This window comes from Crocuta crocuta, unplaced genomic scaffold (assembly GCF_008692635.1).
Source record: "Crocuta crocuta isolate KB4526 unplaced genomic scaffold, BGI_CrCroc_1.0 scaffold147, whole genome shotgun sequence".
NCBI lineage: Eukaryota > Metazoa > Chordata > Mammalia > Carnivora > Hyaenidae > Crocuta > Crocuta crocuta.
This window is the reverse complement of record NW_027532594.1, coordinates 6039118-6052776: the sequence shown is the minus strand read 5'-3', so window position 1 is coordinate 6052776 and position 13659 is coordinate 6039118. Positions and strand designations below refer to the sequence as shown.

The 13659-nt window shown below is 33.0% G+C and overlaps 1 protein-coding gene across 5 annotated transcripts in view; it reads left to right on the top strand.

Moving 5' to 3' along the window:
- WASF1 (WASP family member 1) overlaps window positions 1–13659 on the top strand; it is a 65832-nt gene that overhangs the window by 39658 nt on the left and 12515 nt on the right. For all 5 annotated transcript variants that reach the window (XM_077779973.1, XM_077779977.1, XM_077779976.1 and 2 more), the window contains exons 2-3: window positions 6581–6741; window positions 12109–12243. In XM_077779973.1, the coding sequence (XP_077636099.1) occupies window positions 6609–6741; window positions 12109–12243 (268 nt within the window). In that variant the 5' untranslated portion in view covers window positions 6581–6608. The remainder of the gene's footprint in view (window positions 1–6580; window positions 6742–12108; window positions 12244–13659) is intronic.

Here is a 13659-nt window from a genome sequence, read left to right as displayed (position 1 = left end):
TTTGATTACTGATTTGATCTTCTTACTCATTTTTTGGTTTGTTCATATTTTCTGTTTCTTAGTAATAATGCCATGGTAGGTTGTATATTTCTATGAATTTATCCATTTTTTAATAGATTCTCTAATTTGTTGGTGAATAATTGTTCACAGTAGCTGCTTATGAACCTTCGCATTTTTTATGTCAATTGTGATGCTTCCTCTTTTAGTTATGATTTTGTTTATTTGATAAATTTTTTTAATGTTTATTTTTGAGAGAGAGTGGCACGTGCACTGGCACACTGGAGAGGGGCGGAGAAAGAGGGAGACACAGAATCCGAAGCAGGATCCAGGCTCCGAGCTGTCAGCACAAAGCCTGACACGAGGCTTGAACTCATGAGCCATCAGATCATGACCTGAGCTGAAGTAGGATGCTAAACTGACGGAGCTACCAAGGCACCCCATGATTTTGTTTATTTGAATCTTCTCTTTTTCTTTTCTACAGATTTGAAAATTTGTCAATTTTCTTTATCTTTTCAAAAACCAGCTCTTAATTTCAGGGACTTTTTTCTTTTGTCTTCAAGTCTCTATTTCATTTATTTCTCCTCTAAGCTTTATTATTTCCTTCCTTCTGCTAACTTTGGGCTTAGTTTGTTCTTTCTTTAATTCTTTGAAGTGTATATTAAGGTTGTTTATGTGGAATCTTTCTTTTTTCTTAATGTAGGCATTTATCACTGAATAAGGCTCCCTATAAGAGCTGCTTTTGCTGTATTCCATAAGTTTTGGTACGTTGTGTTTGTATTTTGTTTGTCTTCAGATATTTTCTGACTGCCCTTTTAATTTCTTCTTTGACCCATTGGTTGTCCAGGAGTGCCAAGGACTTTTCTAAAAACTCTGCATTTAACAACCTTTTTAACCTTCATAAGAAACCCTTAAGTTAGGTGCTGTTATTTTCCTTATAAGTAAGGAAATTGAAATATAAGAGGTCTCATAGATAGTAAGTAATGGAGCTGAGAAAGCATTAAAATATCCTTATGTGTGGTAAAAATGAAAATGGAATAATTTTACTGGAAGTAGTTTGGAAATAAATATTTCAAGGATCTTGAATTTTTCATACTCCAAGAAAATAAGCAGGAACTTGTATAAAAATTCATATAATGTAAGTTTATCCAGTATTATTATAATAAAAATTTGGAAGTAGCCAAAATGTCTAGCATTAGGGGAGTGTCAAATTATGGACTATCTTATAGAGTATATAACATGGGCTTTGAAAAGCCCAAATGTTTGTGAGGATGTGGAAATACAAATTCATGCAAAATTTTGGCAGATTATCAATATTTTCAAAAGTTTTAAGGAAAATACCAGCAGTTTGATACCAACAGGTCTTCTGCTAGGAATTGAATAGATATTCTTATAGAGATAAGTATGTTAAGATTGAAAAGAAGGCAAAGAAGATTCTAATAGGCTGTACTTTGATGGAGCTATTAGCTAATATAAGAAATATAGAGCTAAGTTTTACTGGGTGTTATATGGAAACCAACTTGACAATAAACTATTAAAAAAAGAAATATAGAGCTAAGTTTTTGCTAGGGAAAAATAATGACTTTAGTTCAGGGCTTATTGACTTATTGATTTTATTCATGGGGACATCCAGAAAGAGATAGTCAGTATTTGGAAATACATATGTAGAGATAAGAGAAGAAAGAACATGTAAGAAAGATTGGGGGGGGGTAAAACTTTCCATATTTTGCATAAATCAGGTACAGAAGGAGACCGTTGGTAGGCTTGTTATCATCTATGATACATAAACTGACACACTTTTCTACTTTTTAAAAATGTGTGTTCATCTGTTTTAGTTTGTGAAAGAATCCTTTTTGATTCTCCTCCTAAGTGAAGCTTTGCTCAGTCCCTGAGTAGTGAATTGTTACATGTTTTTTTTAAAGTTCACATTATATAAATACATCTTAATATGAAAGAAGCAATAGAATTTGATAAAACACACATGTACACAAATAGTTTCTGTTGCTAATCTTGTCTTTTGAACAACTCATTCCACCACTTCTTGAGTGATCTCTTTGGTTTGGCCTAGAATGGTTCTCAGCCTGGACATAATTTTAGATGTTTGTGAGTTTTCTATGTGAATTTTAAAATTTTTAAAATTCTTTATTTTGTTAAATTTTTAAAAATTTGAGTACAGTTGACACAGGGCTACATTACTTTCAGGTGTACAATATTGTGATTCAGTATCTCTTAATGTAATGCTGTGCTCACAAGTGTAGTTACCATCTGTCAATATACAGTGTTATTACAGTATCATTGACTATATTCCCTATCTGTGTCTTTTATTCTCATGACATATTCATTCCATAACTGGAAGCCTGTATCTCCTATTCCCCTTCACCCATTCTGCCCATCTGTCCACATCTCACCCCTCTGGAAACCATCAGTTTGTTCTATGTATTTATAGGTCTGATTCTGCTTTTTGTTTTATTATTTATTTGTTTTATCTTAAAAATTCTTTACTTTTAAAAGGACTTAATGAAAGCATATTCTGAATCATTTAGATGTCCTGGGAAATAGTTTTGGTATCTCTGTTTATGATTGTGTTTAGCATAATTTTAGTGCCATGTAGTACACCTTTAATTGTACCTTAACATTGTACCTTGATATTACAGGAACACACTTGCATCTAAATGTTGTATTTGAACATAGTAAAGCCTAAATAGCTTAATTAGGTAACATGGATAAAATTTCACAGTAGTTCAAATAAAGGAAAGGGAAGAAATCACAAGATTTCTCCAGTGGGGCTTAAATAGGTAAAGTAGGCATATGTCATATAGGAGAATAATGAAATATAAGGAAAAAATAAAGAGAAAGAAGAAAGCCACTAAACACTCTTTCATCTCCTTGATAATCAGTTTTGGCTAATGCCCTGCTCTGAATATCATTAAATTATTCTCTCTAGGATCCCAGTTATACCTGGTTGTACTTATTACTAGTGTTGGTCATAAATCTCTTCCTAATCCCATAGATTCTATAAATAGGAATAATACATTGATATAATAGATCTGCTTCAGAAATAGCTTTTAGTTTTTGTCTGACCATGGAAAGTTTCTTAAGCCACAAATTTGGACCTCACCCCATATCTAATTCATCATCAGTCTTATTGATTCTGCCTTCAGGATATATACTGAATGGACATGCTTCTAGATTTCCATCACCTAGTCCAAATGACTACCATCTTTGTCACCTGGACTATTTCAGTCGTTGTCCTTTTTTTTTTTAATGTTTATTTTTGAGGAAGAGAGAGAGAGACAGAATGTGAGTGGGGGAGGAGCAGAGAGAGAGGGAGACACAGAATCCAAAGCAGGCTTCAGGCTCCGAGCAGTCAGCACAGAGCCTGACGTGGGACTTCAACTCACGGACCACGAGATCATGACCTGAGTGGAAGTAGGATGCTCAACCGACTTAGCCACCCAGGTGCCCCTATTTCAGTCATCTTCTAACTCGATCTTCTAATTGGTCTACCTGCATTTATTCTGCCATTGCTCCCCTCCTCGCCAAGTCTTCATAGAGCAGTTAGAATGAATGGCGATTCCTGATCTTGGTACTCTTTTCCTTAAAATCCTTGAATGCTCTCCCATTAGAATAGTCTTGACAATCTTCAGTATAACCATCAAGGTCATACTTGATCTGATCCCCTGCTGACTCTTAATCTCTGCTTATTATACTCCTCTCTACCAGACTGCTATCATATTGTGTAGGTGCATCAAGCCCCTCCCAGTTCAGAGCCTTTGCGAATGATGCACCTTCTAATTTAGAATGAAAACACACACAAACTATACACATATGCTCCAATTCTCCCAGCCTAGCTAGCTAACTCCTAATAATCCCTTTGGTCTCAATTTATATATCATTTCCTTAAGGAAATATATCTATTTATAGTGCCCAATACTTTTACTTCATTGCACTTACCATAAGTATAATTAGATACTTGATTCTAGCTAATCCATGGGAGACTGGTTTTGCTCATGCCTTTTTCTTTAGCGCTTAGCACAGTGCTTGAGTCACTGGTGTTCCGTAAATGAACGGCTATCTGAATAGATGGATGGCAGTGTATCAGTAGCGTAATTTCTCATATAAAGTACAACATATTTGATAGGTAATTAATGTTTTTAGGAGTATTAACTTTTTGATAGTGTAAAGAACACTTGATCTTGTTTTTCATATGGTTTAATCAGGATTTGTGGTTTACATACCTCAAATTTCAAATTAACATGTCTTAAATCACTAAAAATAACCTTAGAGCAGTATTATATTTGTATAATGATTTGTCGAGTGTCTGTGGTGGTTGTATTAATTTTAAAAAATATATATTTTCTTTGAAAACGGCAAGGAATCACGTAATTACTACTATCTAGTGAATCTTATTATTTACTTAACTATCCTGAATTTCATTTCTGCTCTATAGGTGTTTAATACTATTTGTTATTTCATTAGCCTCCAGTTTTCTTCTTGAGTCTAACAGTAGTGTCCATAATGAATTGCAGAATATGTAGCTCATTTCTTTTCAATATTAACCTATCAAAATTTAATACTTTGTTATTGTAATTTAAGATGAAAGGTATAAATTATCTTATATCATGACCTGAGCCGAAGTCAGATGCTTAACCAACTGAGCCACACAGGTGCCCTAGTTATTTTTATTGTTTTTAAGCAGAAAATGGATCATTTTCATTATTTAAAAATACTGAAATGAATTCAGTTTTAGTTTTGCTTGCTAATTAAATTTAGATCTTAGATTTAGATGAAATTGTTAGATTTTATTTTACTTTTTGTCACCAAGATGTTGAGTTACTTAAGTGACCATTAGAATCACCAAGGAATAAGAAAAAGAATCTAATACTGGAACTAAAGTAGAAGGATGAGGAAGAGAGTTTTTCTCTCCAAAACACTTTTGAATTTTACCTAAAAGCACTATTTTAATCAAAGCAAAAGCCATCCACCCTTTTTTGAGATGAGGATATTTTGAAACACCTTTCTTCATAACCATTGTTCAGCAGTAAGTACGGGTAGTCCTCACTTGCATGGTAGTATGGGGCTGAAAAAATGACCATACAGACTAAAACCACACATAGTGATATTAATATTCAATGGGAAAAATTACAATTGTTCCGTGATCTTTAAAAAATTTTGTCAAGACCTTAAAAACTGTCCTATATTGGTTATAAATGAATAGAGAGAAATGAAAAAAAAAATAGTAAAACTAATACTAGTTTATTACAATGCAATATAAAATATTAAAAACAATTAAAATTAAAGTGTTTTATTTCTGTAAAAAACTTACCAAGAGTAGCTTGAACAGTGCTTTGCCATCTCCTTGTATAATAAGTTAGAATAGCAGATCTAGCAGAGTGAGCATCTTTTCTGTGCCTTGGCAGATTGTCCATTTGGATCAGCTTCCAACATTTTACTTCTGCATTTTCAATGTCGGGAAATACCTCCAAGAGTTTCTTTAATGTGAGGTTTTTTTTCTGGCATCACTTCCTCAGGGATATCTTCCTTTTAGTCACAACCACTTTCCTCACTTATGTCAGTAAATTTGCCTTCATTAATTCTTCTGTGTATCTAGAATCTCTCAGACAGTGATAATGGCAGCATTCCCACAATTAGCTGTTTCTTCTCTTACTCCATTTCCATTTGAATCCAGTTTCACCTCCATCTTTATCGTTTTTCATTTCTTTGCTGTACTTTTATCTTTATTGGCCAATTCACTCTTTTAGTTACCCATTTTGTAAAATTTCAGGTGGGTTTAGGAGGCAAGAAGGTAACGCAGCCACCTTTAGGCAGGTGAATTGAATGACTAGGCACCAACCAACCTTGGAAAGAAGTGATCAGTTATTGATCATGATATATATCTCTTATGAACATAGTACTTTGTAGACTGAAGTGCTAGCAAAGAAGTTTGTATTTATGCAGTTGCAGTTAACATAGTTTGGAAAGTGATATTGGAACTGTGTTGTTGGAGACTGGAATATATTATTGAACTAAACCTCTGGTAGCTGAAATTTGTGCAGACGGGAGGTGTGGGAAGTCAGGGCTGCCTATAACTAGAAGAAGGCTGAAATGTTTGGATCAATTAAAGATCTGATCAGTGTTGATGAAATTGAAAATGTAGGACTAGTTGGACTATTTGATTTCTGAGCCATTGAACGCCTGATACATTTTATGTGGAAGTGTAAGTTTGATACTGTTCCTCCAGCTTCTTTAATCCTCATAGGCACTTCCTTAGAGAAGACCTTTCACGCCATTTCTCTAAAACAAAATCCCTAGTTGTAGTAAAAACAGTGGTTTTAAACCAGAGAATAATAGTAATGGTGATTATGAATTCATTATGAAGCCACAGACTTTGAAAGTTTTTTTTTCAATTTTTATGTAATGTTGACATTCTAATAATTAAATAAGTTTTGATTCATTTATACGGTAATTCTATTTTCATTGTTTTCATACTAGGAAATATTTTGCTATTAAATGTGAAAGGGTAAACCTTATTCTGTGTTGGGTGCAGTTGAATAATGTTAATTTATTGTTTGGTTTCCTGCAGGTGACCTGGCACAGCGGTTGATCTCAAGATGCCATTAGTGAAAAGAAACATCGATCCTAGGCACTTGTGCCACACAGCACTACCTAGAGGCATTAAGAATGAACTAGAATGTGTAACCAACATTTCCTTGGCAAATATAATTAGACAACTAAGTAGCCTAAGTAAGTATTTTTATATCAGTGAAAAATACTTCTTGCAAACCAAAATGTGAAGCTTTAAAGTATTAAGAAGATGTTCTTGTGATTAATTTGGGGGGGATATTTGGTGAGAAGAGTACAAAGTTATCTTGGAAAATGTAGTCATTTTAAATAAAATAATGAATTTTAGAATAACAACAACTCTGCATGTTTCCTCTGGGAAAGAGAAGGACAGAATTTTAGGAACAGCATCACATGATGGATAAGAATTATTGAAATTGTTTTTAAAATATGATTTGATCTATGAAAGGTTGAGCCGAGTTTGTACTTTTGCTTGCTTATTATCACTATCACTTTTTTAGCAGCTTCAATTTGTGTTTTAGGATACTAGTATCTCTTTCTTTATGTATCGCCTAGGGAAATATTTCTATATTATTAAATATCTAGAAGTAAAAGGTTTGGGGTTCTAGTTAGAGGAGTAGGTTAGTCAAGTGAGTTGTCTAAAGGATATTAGGATATCAGTCAAGGGTCTGATATGCAGCATGATGTGAAAATAGCAAGTGAACCTGGCTTCTGACAGACGAAAGGTAAGCAGATTGGTCAGAGAGTAAAGGCCAATGGAAGGGACAGGAAAGGGAGGAGGAGACAGGCAATGTGTTTCTAGAACAAAGCTACTAAATTAAGGACTTACATAATTTCCTATTATTCTAAATTTAATGTTAGAAAATTTAAAACCTGTCTTGTGAATTGATGGCTTAGCTTTTTAATAAGACATTTATATTTCATTTGTTTAATGTTTCATTTTAAAGATAAAACAAGATGTTCTTGGCCTAGATGTATTCTCTGAGTGGTCTTAGATATATCTTAGGCATACCTACCTATGTAGATTGTACTTATAGGCAGGATTGACTCTTCCTTTTAACTTTTGTTCCTTCTTTTTATAATTGAGTACAAGGTAAAGAGAAGTTGTTAATCTGTTTTGTTTCAGGTGAGAGCATTTGGACATACACATATGTAGCTAGAGAAACATAAAAATTACATTTAAATGCTCTTGGTAGTAGCACTAAATTTCTACATTGCCTATCAAATGGTTTTAAAAATGAAAGGATGTTTGTTTGAATTTAAATATATTCTTTGCCCCTTTCTGGTAGTCATTTTTTTCAGGTTAGTTATTGACAGTGAATCACTAACATTGTTTACCTGTTTCTTTCTTGTGAAGGTCAGTATAGAATATACTTTTGAGACAAGTCAAAAGAAAAGTCCTAAATATTAATATATGATTAACCATATTCTTAAAAGACATTTGCTGACCTTTTTTTGACTAATTGAATCTAACATAACATGACTTCGTATAAAATTTGTATTACTACGTGTACGTGAGTACATCAGTTAATATTAAAATACATATTAAGAGCATAGAAATGATAATAAATTCAGTTAAAATATTTCTTAAACTGAATTTTGGATCTAATACAGGCATATTGTTTTAGGTATATTCCCAATTAGAACTAAGAACTAATATAATGGTTAAGAGTGTTCATTTCTGTACAAACCCATTTTTTATACAACCCAAAGGTGAAAATTTAAGGAATATTCAAGGCTGGTACAGTTCATATAAGCAGCATCTATCAGCAAGCACATGGTCATGTTGTAGCCAAACTCTGAAAATAGAAATACTTTGTAAAAGTATAACTAAATTAGGTTTTCAGTGCTTCAGATTTGGAATCAGAGACCATTGTAGACATTTTCTAAGCAGTTTGTAGAGATTCAAAAACACAAAAATCCATAAAATAACTGTAGCAAGGTGTCTCAATAGTTTACTGCCCTGGAATTAAGCTTTCTGGCAGCTTTCCCACTTGACATATTTGGGAATCTAGGATTAAATTTAGAAGGCCCCTAGGTACCCAGAATAAATAAGCACATGCACTAAAGACTATGCACATAAAATAACCAATTGATCCTTCTCTCAGAGCCTGTTTACTTTTACTTGGATAGTTCAGACAGGTTTGATGATCTGGTTCCCAAACATTTAAGCTTCAGAGCATTAAAAGCAGAGGTATTGGGGAGATAAAAATAGAAGCAGGTATTACCTAAGCCAGCCAAAAGAAGTAGTTTACAGCAAAGGAAGAAGTGACATAAGGGGAGAAGCAATATAAAAACCAGAAAGAGGCCTTTTCATGTAAAAGCAGATATTCTTACACATTTCAGGGCTGCTTTCTAGCTTAGAACATTTTGATTTCATAATCAAGTCATCACTGAGATCTCAAGAAAAGGTTAAATTATGTCTAATTTTGTGTTTCTACTTAAGACAGGGAAGCTTAGAATAGATTTTACATAAGCATTCATTCAAAATAGTTAAAATAATTAGTGCATTAAATAATCTCTGAATTACCTAGTAAATTTGGCTATCCAAAATGGTTCTAGGTAACTGAGATGTTCATTAGCACTAAAAGTGTTAAGAGAACACAGTAAGAAAGGGAAACTGCAAAGCTTGTTGGCCATGGCTTAGGGGACATCTCCTGACTTCTTCCTCACAAAAATGTTTTTTCCTAGTAGAACACAATTCTGTTTTAGAAAAGATAATAGATAATTACTGGAAACATAGAATTCATTTTTCTATAAATTTCTTCTGTTACACTAAAATTCTTCCCCATCTTACTATTGTTTTACTTAATGACCATTGAGACTCTAATTACCTGAGGGATCTTTTACCATTCTCTTTTCCCAAAGTCATTCTTCTGTTGAATACAGTCAGTTCATGCTGCGAAGATGAGTTGATAGAACCTATATTTGACAGATAGATAGCAAGGTAGGAGGGAGGATAAATAGATTGGCTTGATAAGACTAATGAGAACCACAGACAGTGGACAGATAACACTGAACACTTTGCTGTGTGATAAAGCTACAAAGTTCTTGTCTGAAAAGAGTATACCACATTTGAATTTAAGTGTTGAGTATGATAAATACTGAGGTTATTCTAAACAGTGTGATCATGTGTTTAATTAAAATCGTGAGTTGTAGATTACAGAGACTGAGAAGAGAGATAAGCATAAGGTGAAGTCCTTGTTAGAGGAGGCTTGCTCGATGAAAGGTGAATTGAATTGAGCCTTTAAGGAACAAAAGAATTTGGAAAATGGAGAAGAATGAGGAAGGAAGGCATTTTTAGCTTGCACGAAGAATTAGGCAAATGAATAGAGGCAAAAATAAAAATGTAAGGGAAGGGACAGATGATGTGGGATATATATGGTAGACCCACATTTGGAAGACAGAATTTTAATTGAGAAGATTCAGATTTTTAACATAATAGATGATAGGTGGCAAGGAAACCAAGTAGGTTCTTGAATAGGGAAGTAGTATAATACTTCTAAGATTAGTTCAAATTCAGATACATGCCCAATCAGTTTTACATTGCAAACTTTATTCCTTTCACCTTGAAGAAAAGGAGGAGGTATATTTGGAAAGTAAGAAGAGATATAAAAAGAGAACAGATGGGGTGTTTATTTTATCCACTGAAGTACATTAGCTCTTAAGCCTATAGTGGGGGAAGCATAGACTGTTTTTAAAAAATCTGTTGAAAAACTATGGGTCTTCTCTCTAGAAAAATGCAAATACATTAAAAATATGTATATGATTTCCATTGGCTTAAATTAAGGAACCTTGTATTTAAATTAAGCTCTTTTAGGGATGAAATGGTCTCTTCTCTCTCTTTATTGCTAGCATTTGTATCCCTAATGTTTGTTGAAAAAATGAATGGCTTACACTTGGCACTTGGGATACCGTTCCTTATCTGCCAGAGAAACTGTCTCTGGAAACGTCTCAGACACCGTCCCACATTCAAAGTTGGGTGCTTCTCTGTGTGCGTTCTGTGGCTCTTACCTTGTATAGAATAAGAGGTGCTTATTGTTGACCTCCTACCCTGTACATGGAACTCTGCCAGGTCCTTTGCTCACTGTGTCTCCTTTTCTTATAAATTCTTTTTGAAGCAGATATTTTTATCCCTATTTTACAGGTGTGAGGAAATTGATACCAAGGTCTCAAAGTGAATGGAACAAAGATTTGGACTTATTTATTAAATTGCTTTTCATATTTGTTTAGATGTCTGTTTCTCCCTCTGTTCAAAACTCATCAATGGCAGAGACCTTCTTCCATCATTTTTATATCTCCAGGGTCTGGTACAAGGTCTGGCACATAAGACATTTTCAGTCAATTTGGTTTAAAGATATATGTGAGTAAATGAATATATACGAAACTATTTCTTTCTTATTGTATTTTTCTAGAAACATTAAGGTTATTAATTTATTATTGAGACGTTAAAGTTCTGATTTTTTTTTTTCATAAAGATAATAGAATCCTCTAGGCCAGGAATTTTATGTTTTACTTTTTGGTGCCTTCAGTAGGTCATAAACCGGCCTGGCACAGGGTGAGCTCTCATTAAATGTTTGTTGATTTAACAGATATTATATTGAAATACTTTGAAAAAAATGCAATATTATTCAAGTATAAACTAGTGAGATTAATGAATTCTTTTAATAAATATTTATTACCTCTGTCTCAGGAACTGGCTCTATAATAGAGTTTACTATTGAGCTAGACTTAATCTATACAGTATGCTTGGGTCTGAAATGTTTTAATTTAGGAAGACCGTCAATTTTTTTTATTCAAAGGTATACATAATAATTGACTCATCTTTACATTGTAAGTATGCATTACTTTATATGTTCTAAACACTTGAATATTTTTCATTATAAATTGTCTAAACTTTTCCCTGGCTTACTTACTAGATAGAAATTTGTATTTTTTCTCCTTTTATAATAGGATTATTTTCTCTTATTCTTTTCAGTAATAGAAATTTATATGACTAGAGAAAATACAGTAACTTTAGATTTATGATGATTTTTCAAAGAAACTAGAACAAGAAAATATAAAATATCTCATAAATTTTCAGAATGTACGTTTTGAGCATATCTGAGACTGGTTTTCTCCTGGGCTTATGAAGACTCTTAGATTCTGCCAGTTGGCCTGAAATTCAGTTCTAGTGTAGGGTTTATTTATGAACGCTAATTTAAAAGATGTATTTTTGTATGTACTTTTTCATCATAACGTTCTCTAACCCTCACCATATGGGCAGGTATGGATAAAGTAGGTAGAGTACTTGCATTTTAGGCACAATCACCTAGCAGGATGTGGTAGAACTAATATTTAAAACCAGATTTCCCAGTGTTTATGTTTTACCACTCTGTCTCAATTCGGTTACTTTTAGGCTAGAGTTGTATAAACTAGTTCCAAATAATAAATGCCAAATTCATTAGGATAGCACTTTTAAGTGTTAAATTGTTTGATATTTCTCTCTCATCACCTTAAATTTATGGTATATGTTTCATTTTTGCCTAGGTAAATATGCTGAAGATATATTTGGGGAATTGTTCAATGAAGCACATAGTTTTTCCTTCAGAGTTAACTCATTACAAGAACGTGTAGATCGTCTATCTGTTAGTGTTACACAGCTTGACCCTAAGGAAGAAGAATGTAAGTTTATTCATATTATATTTTCTTTTACATACATATTTTGGGTTTGGTGAGATGAGCAATATATTTAAGAACAGTATTAAACACAGATTTATCATAAGTCTTTTTTATCCATGACCTTTGATGTACGTGTTGTAATTATCTATAAATACCATTACAGTGACTCTTCTGGCTTTTCTATTCTCTCTTTTTTTTTGCCTCTTTTCTTTGTATATTAAATAGCTTTTAATTTTTTAGACATAAAATTTTTAGCCAGACTTTTTCTCAATTCTTTTTCCTTTGTAATTTATTTGTATACTTCTGTCCTAGAAATAAGTTATTTGAAAATTATTTGAAATTTCAGGTTTGATTCTGTAAGAATGTAATTCCTTTTAATATTCTTTTGTGTGTGCATATTAAATTTCTGAACTCTGATCTAATTATTTGAATGTTACTCCCCACCTTAAATGAATATTTCCCGAAAAACCCAAATTGCGAGTATGTAGGATAAAAGTAGGCTATGCTGAGTATAAAATCAGGGATATCATGGAAAAAAACAACACATTATAGGCTGAAATAATGGTAGAAACTTTAGTGGTAAAATGACATTTTATACTTCGATAGAATACATTGAATGCTGTTGTGTCTCAAATTCCTCTTTTTGATTTTTTTGGGGTTTTTTTTCTTCCACAAAAAGGAATGAAACTATTTAGAACATAATTTATAGTTATTTTCCCTAAAGAATCATTATTAAATAATATATATGGTATATCTCTTAAATCCCTTTGTTCAAAATATTTTTTGTTGAATAATATTTTTAGTACAAGTTATATACAGTACCTAAACTTGAATACAAATAATAGAAGATATCACTGGAAAAAGCAAAAAGTAGAATGTAATGGTAGATATCTTCATGACTGAACCAACTTCTTTATATATATTTATATATATATACATATATACATATATATAACTTGACAATAAATTATATTTAAAAAATTCTTTATATGCTCTTGGCTTTAGGAGTAGATTCCCATGATTCATCACTTACATAAAACAGCCAGTGGTCATCCCAACTTTTTTTTTTTTAATGTTTTTATTCATTTCTGAGAGAGAGAGAGAGAGAGATCGTGAGCAGGGAAGAGTCAGAGAGAGAGGGAGACACAGAATCTGAAGCAGGCTTCAGGCTCTGAGCTAGGTGTCAGCACAGAGCCCAACATGGGGCTTGAACCCACGAACCATGAGATCATGACCTGAGCCGAGGTCAGATGCTCAACTGACTGAGCCACCCAGGCGCCCCATCATCCCAACTTCTTTTGATGTAACTTAATAAAGCCTTTATAAATAAGTAGAGGTAAATATTTGCCATGTTAAGTTTCTACTCCTTGCAAATATATAAACCCATAGGTCTGGATGTGAAGAAAATCAAAACAGTAC